Source organism: Misgurnus anguillicaudatus, chromosome 3 (genome assembly GCF_027580225.2).
Source record: "Misgurnus anguillicaudatus chromosome 3, ASM2758022v2, whole genome shotgun sequence".
NCBI classification, from domain to species: Eukaryota; Metazoa; Chordata; class Actinopteri; order Cypriniformes; family Cobitidae; genus Misgurnus; species Misgurnus anguillicaudatus.
In genome coordinates, this window is record NC_073339.2 from 491,300 (window position 1) to 503,422 (window position 12,123).

A 12,123-nucleotide genomic window follows, 5' to 3' on the forward strand; every position below is an offset into this window, starting at 1 on the left:
CCATGTAAGTTTCTCCTGTCTGTGGAGATTACATGCATTATTATTATTATTATTAATTATTTATTTCAATGAATTGAACCTTTTCTGGAGTATTGCATAAAAACTTTTTTAACTAAAGCCATGAACAAAATAAATCAGTAAGATGGAAAAGTTATTTTATTTTGCCAACACGTTTGGGCACACAGACGTTCATCAGGGTTCAAAGATTACAAGCGTCCCATGTGTCATCACATTACTGACATGTCACCTGATTGGTCAATGCCATACCATATTCTCTTATTGGTGAACTGCTAATTCTGAGTATGTTTGTATTGAATTGAACCTGTGTAGACCGTGTACAGTAACCCTTATGAAGGCATGTGTTGGTTAAATAAAACACTTTTTTAGCTTGTGATTGTCTAACCTCTCTACTCCAGAGAAGCGGTTTCTAAAGTATTTCTAAATATTCTCCATGCCTCCATACTTTACAACACTTTTGCCCAAGAGTTACTTCATTATAGATTTTGTATATATATCATTATAGATATCAAGACATATGTGCTAAATATCTAAGGAGTAAATCATCAATGTGTAATAATGACATTAAAAAGTCAATAAATAAGTAATAAGTCATATTTTAAGAAAGAATGGCGGGTTGAGTTCAATGCAAGAGAGTTGACGTTAAAGAAAACATGAGCTCGTGATGGACGGAGAGAAAACACAGACATTGATCTCATACTCGCATACTCTTTTATCATTCAGCGGGTCATTTGTGGGGTATTGAGTTTGGTTGGCTGTCATTTGACTAAACTTTATATATAAATATAGCTGCTGATCCTCAGGTGTGAATATTTGTGCAGAATGTGTTGTGAATTTGTGCTGTTGGTCTTGATGCAGATGTCAAACTCCACACAAAACTTCTTGACGTGTGCTGGCGTGCCATCAGATCTTGAAGCAGATCATCTGTTGAATCTAAAGGGACTGATCAGTGCTGCTCTGGATGTCTACACATTCATGGTACAACACACAAACTCAAACGCACACATCAGCTTTACTTTGACACGTCTGTCGTAATATTGTGTGTTTCACCGGCAGCGCTCCAGCGTGTCCGGCGTTCCTGTGCTGGATCTGTCCGGAGGTGTCGCTCTGGATGAGGATCACGTGATCAAGGCGTGGCTGGACGTCAGACTCACTCCTCTGCTGTCATCCATCTCCAGAAACTTTCTTACGTGTCTCAGTAACAGAAACTTCAGCTGCAATGCCTACCAGACTGTGTACGAACACCCACATTTCTCTCAATGCACTTTGATTCAAGAAGAAGTCATTGCTCATGTTATGTTGTGTTTGTTGTGTTGTGTATATAGAGTATATAAATATATATGTTATGTGTTCATTTGTGTTGTTTGTGTGGTGTGTGTGCAGTGTGAGGGAGTTGAGTCAGCATTTCTCTCATCTGGATCCAGTGAAACAGAAGTGGATTTATTCTTTTTTTATGTACCCGTTTCTTTCGAGAAACACATCCTCAGGTACACTAACACACACACACACACACACACACACACACATAAACATTGGTGGTGGAACATGAGTCATATGATGATGATGTTGTTTGATGATGATGTTTGTGTATTGTATATGATGTGTTATGTTGTAGGTTGTGTTGATCCAGAGGTCAGCAGTGAGGATTGGCTCATGAAGAACTTTGGCTCGTTCTCAGTCATGGCTCAAGTGCGAGACTTCACGTCCATCAATATGCTGTTCAGCGGGGTAAGATCGTGACCGTGTGCTTCACACTATTCCCATAAGAGTTCACCACAATTTAAACTCTGTGTACTGCATATGAGACAAACACAATAAACACGTTCATCCTAAGCCAACAAACAAGCAATACAATACAGTAATGCACTTCTAGTGGATGTTTCTCCTGAAATATGAAGCTCATGTTATGACCACTTTAATGTTTGGTTTCATTTTGAATTATTTCATTAAATTATATTTGAATTGTAGTTTAATATATATAGTATACCCACTTTTTTATGTGATGGCATAAAACTTCTACTTTAAAAAAAATGGGGGCATAACTTAAGAGTATACTCACTTCTCCAGGCACCACTGATCTTCTGTATATTTTGTTAATGTTCTTTCTAATGATTTTTTAATTGGCTTCCCATTGTGGTGATATGATTTAATGAAGAAATGTAAAAAACTTAAAGAAAATATAATAAAAGAAAAGAGGATTGAAATAATTGCTGCTTCCTTGTTGGTTCTCGGCCCCATTGACAGAAGTTAAAGCTTATTTTTACTACGCTTGCTTCTACAATTAGGCTAGACAGTTTTGAAGTATTGTTATGAGGATTAAAAAAGACTTTGAACCAGCATTATAAAAATATATCTGAAAATATGACGCCCTACAAACTTCATTTAAATGTTTTGTTGTATCTTAAGTTCACAGGGTTAAAACAGAGATAGGGAAAAAAAGGTTTTATTTATAATGCCGCCTCCTCTTGGATTAACCTACAGAATATTCTAAACCAATGGTCTCCAACAATCTATAAATATAATATTAATATTTATTTATTGTATATGTTTATTTTAGCTTGGCTATGTTAAGATTTTAAACAATGATAAAACATATCATCAAGTAAAATAAAAAAATTCCAACAAGTAAAATAATCAAATAAATTAAAAAAGTAACCCTGGAGGGGGGTTACTCTAAGTGCATTTTTGTTTCATCTATTGTGGTAGCCTTGCTCACAAAAAGGTTGGAGACTCCTAAACTAAAGCTTACCACGTTTCCATCATAAAATGAGTTTCAGCTACTTTTAAGAAATTGCTGTATGTGTTTTATCCTTTGATAAATCGTTGGCCAGGTCACTCTTTTAAAAGAGACTTTAATCTCAATGAGTTCTTAGCCTGGTTAAATTTAAAGAACTGAACAAAAACGACCTGATGACCTATAACCTATAGCTTTAAATAGCTTTCATCCATTCTCTACTTTTTAGATATTCTTCAGTTTCTCTGTTCTGTCCCAGATAGAGTCCATTAAGGTGTATTTGACTGAGAATAGTCTTCTGATGTTTAATATGATGTTCTGCTGATCTTCTCATCAGTTGGAGGTTTTGCACCTCTTGACTCAAGAGCAGAAGGCCGAGCTTCTCCTCTATCCAGAGATGGTGGGCTTGACTGACAGCTCTCTCAGTCTGGTCTTCCAGAGTTTACTTTCCTCTCTTCAGTCCTCCGAGAACCACCAGCCATCAAATAACGGCACAATGTTTTACATGAGTAACGGTCCGTCCGCCTCGATGCAGGATCCCCTCCGACAGGCAAGACGTGCACCGGCACCAGTCAAAAACAGAATTTTGAATTTTCGTATCTGTTCTGATGTTCAAGATATGTGCTCTGAAACTCATGTCCGTGTGTCTCTGCAGGCTCTTAATGGATTCATGACAGCATTTAGACCCGTCGGGAGTTTTGTACACAACTTTGTGTCCTTGACACAGCAGGTAACGCTACACAAAGACACCCGGACGTCATTTTTTTTGTTAATGTTTGAACACTTCTGATATCTCTTGACTGCTTTCAGCAAAACCTGTACGGTATGCGGAGCGCCACGCTAATGCAGGCCATGATTAACCTCACGCTCGCTGAGATCGCCGCTCCTTTCAAGCAGCAGAATTTGACCGATGAGCTGCAGGTTGAGTTTGACCCCACAGATATTGACGACTGGTTCACATATGTGGTCTCTCCGATGCTCAGGCGATTCCTGCCCGGCGACCTGGACGAAATCCCATCCAACCTCACGGCTGTCTTCCATAACCAGTTGTGAGTTTACTATGCTAGAACTGTCCCAGTTAACCAAACACAAACGGTGCTTCTGAATATAAAGTTATCTAACCACTCTGATATCACGCTGGGTGTTTTCAGCTACATCGAGACGGGGATGGGATCTGAAGTCCAGAATGAAAGTCAAGACATCTGTAGCATCAGTATTGACGACAGAACGTGTGCCGTAAGTTAAAAACACACTTCTTTCAGTTTGTGCTTTTGAAAGCTTGAAATTGCATCACACGTTTTGTTTATTTTCCAGCTGACTGACCTGGTGGAGCACGTGTCCACTATCCTGAACTGTGCAGCACGCTCAAACTTCACGCTCACAGAGGAGACGCTCTTGGAAGTTCTCCTTCATCTCTCCCAGAACCTCAATGCTCTTCTGCAGCAGCTCTCCATGACTGTAAGCGCATGGCTCTGATCATTGTCTTTGTTTGATATATCAGTGTTGAGAATTTCACATGCCTGTTCCTCTGTCTCAGAATTTCAGTTCCCAGAGCTCGTACTTCGGTGACATCCTGAATCAAATAGATGACACCTTCACGATGCAGAGCTTGCAAGACGAGTCTTTTGTCAGATTATGGTTCCAGGTCAAACTGAAGCCTCTTCTCTCCACGCTGACTCCAGAATATCTCACATGCCTCAGTCACAAAGAGTTTAGCTGCCAAACCTTCCAGCTGCTGTACGTCCACATCTTCTCTCATCTTGATTTTGCTCTACTATAACTATCTTCTGTCCAGCATCAACTGATTTCTTCGCTCACCTGTTATTTACCTCTGAGATCTGCTCTCATCTTAGCTTCCATCTGAAAATTACATGTGAAGGTCTAACGTGACCTCTGAACCCATTTGATTTGAATGGTTTTTGTCCTTTCAGTGTTTCAGAACTAAGTGACAACATGTTTCTGATGTCAGGAGAAGGACCACAGGATGTGTATAGATATTTCATCCTCTCCTATCTAAGCCTAAAAAATGCTTCAGGTTTGTCTGTCTGTCTGTCTGTATCTACATACCCATTCTGAGAGCTGTAGATTAACATGTGATATAAATGTGTGTTCAGGTGGTTGTCTCGCTGAAAACAGCAGCGTCTGGGTGACCCAAAACCTTGGTGGATTTTCACACTTTGCCATGTTAATGGAGATGTACCAGCTGAAGCCAGACTTTAACGCTGTGAGTTATATGATTGTCACTGAGCAGGACATCTTCTGCTCGTGGTCTTATGTCATCTAAACCATTCTCATGTACCTTGGTATTCATGGATTGGGGTCAGGTGTTTTTTCACTTTTTGTGACGAAGCTCTGCGACTGTCTGTTAATTTATCTCATTCATGTTGATAACTTATTTCACGTGCCTGTGTTTGTGCATTTCAGATCGATGCAATCCCAGTTCTGTCTCCGAATCAGCTGGCTGAACTGATTGTTGAAGATTTTCCTGGTCTCCCAGAGAAAAGCATCATCATAAATTTAGTTTTTGATTATATCCTGATTTCTCCAGTGGAGCGTGGTCTATTTATGATGCTTGAACACCTCATCAAGCTCGCTGACGAGGTAAACACACCTTGACCACTGAACGGACAACAAACAGTACATGTGTGACTGAATGATTGAAATTAACTTCTAGCATTTATTTCTGTCTCTGTGTGTCAGATGGGTCTGGAGTGCTCTTCATACCAGCTCATGTAAGTAATGCTCAGAGATCTGATTTGTGGGTTACACTTTATTTTGATTGTCCACTTTAGACATTCTACTAACTATAAATAACTTTGCAACTACATGTCAACTAACTTTCAATAATTTGCAACTATACGTCAACTAACTGTCATTAGACCCACTAAACACAGGACGTCGAATAGACGTGCAGATCGTGTCTATATTGGGTCCGTCGGTCCATGACCAATTCTGGACATCTATTCGACGTCCAAACTAGGTCCACTATTTGGACGTCCAACCATGACCCTACTTGGACGTCATATTTACGGGCAACATTTGACGTTTAAACTGGGTAATTTTTTGGACGTCATTTGGACGTCATATTTACGGGCAACATTTGACGTTTAAACTGGGTAATTTTTTGGACGTCATTTGGACGTCATATTTACGGGCAACATTTGACGTTTGAACTGGGTAATTCTTTGGAGGTCATTTGGACGTCTATGACAGGCCTATGTCTGTATTACATGATTAGGCCTATAAAAAATTTTTTATTTACAAATATCAGCATTATTGTACCAACATGATTAATACTTAAGAATAGTCTATATTATTTTATACAGTACTGTGTTTTCTGCTTTCTTTATTTATATACAAATTCATCTAAATGTACAATTAAAAATCTGTAATTAAATGCGTAGTTCGTTATATTACAATATATGATCATACTAACAATTTAACATGAAAATATTCTCACCTGTTCTCATAATGTTGCGTTCGTGTTATGAATGCAATAAGTGTGCCTTATATACAAAATTAACATATGGCCTTGTGGCTGAGTGGTTAGCGAGATTGGCTTGTAATCTAGAGATCGGTGGTTCGAAACCCGCGGCTGGCAGGAAATGACTGAAGCTTTTGGTGTTGCAATGGATGGGTGAAGTGCAGAGACAATCATTTCTTTTCGCTTTTTCATGTCCTTTTTCCTTACACGGAGGTCCTACGGATGTAAACATTTAGACGTGCAGAAGACGTCGCAAAAAAGACGTCGCCTGGCGTTACAAAACAACCCCTTTTATGTACCGATTTTGGAAGTCCAAAAATTCCATGAAAAAGACGTCATTCTGACGTCACTTTGCGCAGTGGGGAGTATTAGTAGACTGTAAGGGTTAGGGTTAGGAAAGAGGTTTGGGTTAGTGGAATAAGTTGACATGCACTTGCAAAGATACTTCTAGACAGTTGAATGTCTGTTGAGATATCATCGCAATCAAGTGTTAGTAGATATTAAGCAGACGGTTTACTAATTATCTAAAGATTTGTAGTTGATAAGTAGTTGATAAGTAGTTGCAAAGTTACTTATAATTAGTAAAATGTCTAAAGTGGACTATCGAAATAAAGTGTTACCCAGCATGATTTCTATACATTCAGTAGGATTGAATTTATTCTCTCTCTTTCTCTCTCTCTCTCTCTCTCTCTCTCTCTCTCTCTCTCTCTCTCTCTCTCTCTCTCTCTCTCTCATTGTTCAGAGACTGGAGGAGTTTTTGCTTCTTCCTTACATGATGGAACTGATTCAGGAGAACATAGACCTGTTGAAACAGATGGCCTCACCTGGTACACACTTAAACATAAATTTTTCGCAATGAGGACATAACACAAACTTCTGTTCAGGGTTCCCACGGGTCATGCGATTTTTTCCCAAGTCATGGAATATCAGGGTTTTTTGTTTGTTGCTTAAAATCTTAGTTTCCATTTTTTAAATGATAATTGTTAACTTGTTAGGGTTAACTTGGGATGTAAGGAATAGCATTTCCTCCACTGACTACAATTTAAACGGCCGTTTATTGGCACTGTTTATTCATTTCATGCATTTAAGATACGTTTTATCGTTTTACGTACACTATCCAGGCCCACAGCATCCCGGACATAGGTCATGGAAATTCATATTTTTAGTCAGGGAAAGTCAGGAAATTTGAGTGGGAATCCTGTTTGTTGTTTCTTCAACAAATTGTATATTTTAAAAATTGAATAGACATTTTAACACTAGTTTAGTCACACACACACAAACTATATTACTAAAGTTATGATGTTGTTCTTTCTCACAGACTGTTTTCCTCCACCCTTTACGGTAAGAAACCATTTTCATAAACAAAACATGTCAAATGTCTTTGATGGAAAGACACAAATCGTTACAGTTGTTAATATGTTTTTGTTATTTTGATCATATTGTTTGTAGTGTATTTCAACTCCTGTCAATGGTAAGTTATATCTGATATCATATATATAAAAAACTTTATCTCAAGCTAATGGAATATAAAAACACACATTCTGTTTTATTTCATGTTTCCTTCAGAAACCTCAATTTGCTCTGGAGTAAACGGGTATTTATCAGATTTTTCAAATTTTCACCAAATGCAAATCAATTCATTTTACCTACATGACATTCATGATAAACATCTTTCTCCCTACAGTGATGAGCTGAACGCTCTTCTGTCAACTGGTCTCATGAGCGTCTCCTGTAATATCAGTCTGGATCAGTACGCTTGTTCTTCGGTGAGGAATTTATTCAAGCGTGTTTTATTCTTGAGCATCATTACCTTACTTACACTGAGTCACGTGTCTGAGAATCTTTGCTGATATTTTCTGAACAGTGATGTTTACTGAGCTCATGTCCTCTGTTCATAGTTAAATGACTTTACTGCTGTAAACCTGGCAGATCTTCTGATGTGTCAACTATCCAGCAACATCAGTTCATCAAAGGAAATCTGGAAACTGCTCTTCACTAAAACAGATCAGGTTCTAGATCAAGCGCTCATCATCTTCTCCAGCATGACAGAAAATATGGTAAATAATCCTGGTGAAACTTGATTTAAATTTACTGAAGGCTTAACTGAGATTAATAACATAATGACATCATCATACTCAGCCAATCAGAAGTGAGTCGCTGTCTCAAGTGCTGGATGTGATCGCTGAACTCAGACTGGAGCCGTTGAGTCCTGACCAATGGAATGTGTGGTTCAATGAGAGTCTGAAGGCCTTTTTACCGTACGCATCATCCACACTATTGCAGTGCATGATCAGCAAAAACCTCAGCTGTCAAACCTACCAACAACTGTAAGAAAACCATTTCCTCAACGTTCCCAACAGATCAAGAGTTTCAGGAGTTTATAAGATGCTTTACTTAATTCTCAACAATTTCCCTTCAGTCTTCAGGATTTTAATATGCAGTTCCATCTAATGGATGAGATGCAGAGAAGCAACATGACGGAGTTCTTCATCTTGCCCTTCCTCAGAAGAAACACAACAGGTGAGCTGGAGATGTTTTCTCTTCCACACATGATTCAGACAGAGTATGTTGTGCTTTTAATCGTATTGTTTGTTTGTTTGTTGTGTTTTAGATCAAGGCTGTTTGCTCAGTTCTAACAGCAGCACTGAGTGGCTTCAGATGAACTTTGGGTTGTTTGTTCAGTTCGTGTCTCTCAGAGATCTGCTCTTCATCGACCCATTCTTTAATCCTGTATGTCATTTGATTTCATTCAAGAACAAACAGCACAAGACAACATGAACCTCTCACAGTTTTATATTTTTTACCTCATTTCATCTGTCTCGTTCTTCTGTTTGTCTTTAGTTGGAGACTCTGGATTATCTCTCTGCAAACCAAAAGGTTGAACTGATGGTTGATGATCTTCCTGAACTTACAGAGAAAGATCTGATCATCAATGAAGTGTTTGATTATCTGCTGGTGTCTCCTGTGGAACGAGGACTTCCTGATGTTCTTCAAATCCTGCTCATACGCTCACAGACGGTAAAACTTATTCAGAACTTTATGACAGACAGCATTTTTAGCATCTTAGTTTCATTTCTGACACAAAAACTCTTTGATTATATAGTGTGACAAACTCAAAAATATCATATAAAGAGATTTGTTGAATGTAATTAATTTCTAAAAATGTATACAAAATTCATCAATAAATTGTTGAAATTTCTGTGTTTCACATTAATTTTGTAAGGTGCTGTCAGTGGTGCCGTGACCAGATTGTGATTGAGGTTTAGGGGGTTCAGTGTAGTGGAAGACAACTGGTTTGTGTAGTGTTGTGTTTAAACTTCACTCCTTTGGTTTAAAGAGCTGAACTATCGACAGACATATGATCCTGTGGCTTGTAGACTTCCTCTTATCACATTTATATCCAATGTTTGACTGACAGTTTAAATTCAGATGAGAGCAGAAGCAATAAATTGGTGGTGCCATGACCCGGATGGGACCCTTACATTTTCTTTATTCATTTGAATAAAGATGATCTAATAACAGCACTCATACATGTTTCTGTTTCCACAGACCATTATTCCATGCAGTTCATATCTACTGATGTAAGTCTTCTTAAATCTCTGATCTGAGGTTATTTAGTGTCTCGTGTCTCTTGTACTGAAATCTTCTTTCTTTCTTTCTCAGTTTTGAGAAGTTGTTCAATGCTTCATCTTCTTTGCCATCATACATGGAGACTCTGGTCCTTCAAAAAACTACAGAACTCAAGCAGAATGGAGCAAAAGGTTTAACTCCTTAATCTGTCATTGTCTCTTCCGCATCTTTCAATGTTTACTGTGAGATTAAATGTTTTTTCTGCTATAGTGATTGACTCACTTTATTTGTATTATTTTCAGGCTGTAAACTTCCTCAACCTCCAACAGTAAGATTTAGTTTTGATTCTCTTCATAATCATTTCAGCTCTTAGAAGAGTCATTAAACAGCATTAAAGAAACAATCATTTACTTTTCAACTCTTGTATCAATGCTGATATTGTTTGTTTGTTTGTTTGTTTGTTTGTTTGTTTGTTTGTTTGTTTCTTTGTTTCTTTGTTTGTTTCTTTTAGTGTATATCTACATTGGTCAATGGTAAGTGGATCTTCTTACTTTTGTAAAACTTTAAATTCTCTTCTAAATATTTGTTCAGTTTTACGTTATGAGAAATGAATGATTGAAATCAGAAGCATCAACGAGCTCACATGTTTCTGATAACAGACCTGTCACAGTTTTAAAAAGAGAGTTCAGCTCTCCTGATAAAAATGTGTACCTTGTAATACCATGTACTGTAAGTCGCTTCAGATAAAAGCGTCTGCCAAATGCATAAATGTTAATGTTCAGTGTAAATGCAAACACATTCTGGAATTGATTGCAGGATCAATCCTGAGCGTTCACACAGAGCCATCACACTAGTCAAATGAATCAGGCTTTGGGGTTCAAACGCGATTGGGTGCGGTTACGTTGAGATAATGTGAGTGCGCCCATTTTGAGTGTAGGCATAGGGTTAAAGAGCCAGTTGTCATCTTGTAGGCTAACAGCAGAGCTTTGTATTTGATGCGGGCAGCTATTGAAAGCCAATGTAAACTGACAAGAAGATGTGTGACATGTGCTTTCTTTGCTTCATTAAAGGCCACTCTGGCCACTGCATTCTGGATCATCTGTAGAGGTTTTCCAGTTCGGCCGAGATAACTAACAGTTCAGCTGTAAGTGACGGTACTTCATCCAGACCGAGGTATCATTCAGGTATGCCGAGATGCAACCAGAAACTGTGGGATCATCTAGTTAAAATGAGAAATGAAGTTGGATGTCACCAGCACAGCAGTGTTAAAAGAAGCCATGTTTCTGAATGACCTTACCTTTCAAGGACACCCTAATTTACATACCTGAAGGATAAGACTTGAACCACTGGAACATCGTTCCAGAGACACCAATTTTCCTTCGGGTTGACAGGAGGGTGTCATGGTTAATGATGTCAAAAACAGAAGACAAGTCCAACAGGATGAGGACCGTCTCAGAGCTTCAGTGACCAAGAAAAGTGCTTCTGTTGAGTGCCTGCTTTTGAAGCCAGACTGGTTGCTGTTCACCAGTTTGTTTTGTAAAAGATTGGAGGAGAGACGATCAAAACAAAAAGTTTGAGAGTAAACACACCCAATAAGACTTGATTCGATTCAAACACTAGTCACATGTCTTTAAAGGATCTTAATGAGATGTGTGTGAACACGTAGGCTACAGTGTATTTTCTGGAATCACTGTGTGAAAGGGACTATGAAGAGATCTTCACCCTCTCCATGCATCTTACGCATGAGCACCAGACATTCCCAAACATCTCTAGCTGAACCAGGGAACTGTCTAAATGATTTGTGTCACTTTGTCATTCAGAGAAGATCATTGTCTATCTGGTAAATCAGGGATGATGAAAAGCTCTTATTTGGATCTTTCAGAGGATTATATACTGTAGGAGAAATCAGCTCCTCTGTTTAAACTCTGGTTGCTCTGTTGTCCAACAGACTTGCTGTAATTGCTTTTCTTCTGGTCTGTCACATAGATAAGGTTTATCATTATGCATTTAGATTTCTCATGTTTGTATTGGAGTTCAAATGAAATTTAGGTGCACTAATCCATAAATTCTGATTTGTTTAACAGCTACCAGAGTCTGTGAAGGAGTCAACAGGTATGAACTGTTACTGTTTTATCTACATTGACATTGTGACATAGACTGAAAGTTCTCATAATATTCTGATGTCTTCTACAGTGATGAGCTGAACGCTCTTCTGTCAACTGGTCTCATGAGCGTCTCCTGTAATATCAGTCTGGATCAGTACGCTTGTTCTCCGGTGAGGAATTTATTCAAGCGTGTTTTACTCTTGAGCATCATT

At 38.4% G+C, this 12,123-nt stretch overlaps 1 protein-coding gene across 2 annotated transcripts in view; it reads left to right on the plus strand.

Annotated features, from left to right (window-relative positions):
• The window catches only part of mslnb (mesothelin b), a 61,400-nt gene that overhangs the window by 563 nt on the left and 48,714 nt on the right, over positions 1–12,123 (plus strand). For both annotated transcript variants that reach the window (XM_073860099.1, XM_073860100.1), the window contains exons 4-33: positions 877–996; positions 1,075–1,253; positions 1,402–1,505; positions 1,634–1,746; positions 3,090–3,302; positions 3,408–3,482; positions 3,563–3,801; positions 3,904–3,988; positions 4,067–4,210; positions 4,290–4,489; positions 4,684–4,787; positions 4,867–4,976; positions 5,177–5,353; positions 5,453–5,479; positions 6,967–7,063; positions 7,555–7,577; positions 7,686–7,707; positions 7,803–7,830; positions 7,921–8,002; positions 8,135–8,293; positions 8,376–8,563; positions 8,656–8,756; positions 8,848–8,966; positions 9,078–9,254; positions 9,786–9,817; positions 9,900–9,997; positions 10,109–10,134; positions 10,318–10,339; positions 11,891–11,918; positions 12,000–12,081. In XM_073860099.1, coding sequence (XP_073716200.1) covers positions 877–996; positions 1,075–1,253; positions 1,402–1,505; positions 1,634–1,746; positions 3,090–3,302; positions 3,408–3,482; positions 3,563–3,801; positions 3,904–3,988; positions 4,067–4,210; positions 4,290–4,489; positions 4,684–4,787; positions 4,867–4,976; positions 5,177–5,353; positions 5,453–5,479; positions 6,967–7,063; positions 7,555–7,577; positions 7,686–7,707; positions 7,803–7,830; positions 7,921–8,002; positions 8,135–8,293; positions 8,376–8,563; positions 8,656–8,756; positions 8,848–8,966; positions 9,078–9,254; positions 9,786–9,817; positions 9,900–9,997; positions 10,109–10,134; positions 10,318–10,339; positions 11,891–11,918; positions 12,000–12,081 — 3,174 coding nt within the window. The remainder of the gene's footprint in view (positions 1–876; positions 997–1,074; positions 1,254–1,401; positions 1,506–1,633; positions 1,747–3,089; positions 3,303–3,407; positions 3,483–3,562; positions 3,802–3,903; positions 3,989–4,066; positions 4,211–4,289; positions 4,490–4,683; positions 4,788–4,866; positions 4,977–5,176; positions 5,354–5,452; positions 5,480–6,966; positions 7,064–7,554; positions 7,578–7,685; positions 7,708–7,802; positions 7,831–7,920; positions 8,003–8,134; positions 8,294–8,375; positions 8,564–8,655; positions 8,757–8,847; positions 8,967–9,077; positions 9,255–9,785; positions 9,818–9,899; positions 9,998–10,108; positions 10,135–10,317; positions 10,340–11,890; positions 11,919–11,999; positions 12,082–12,123) is intronic.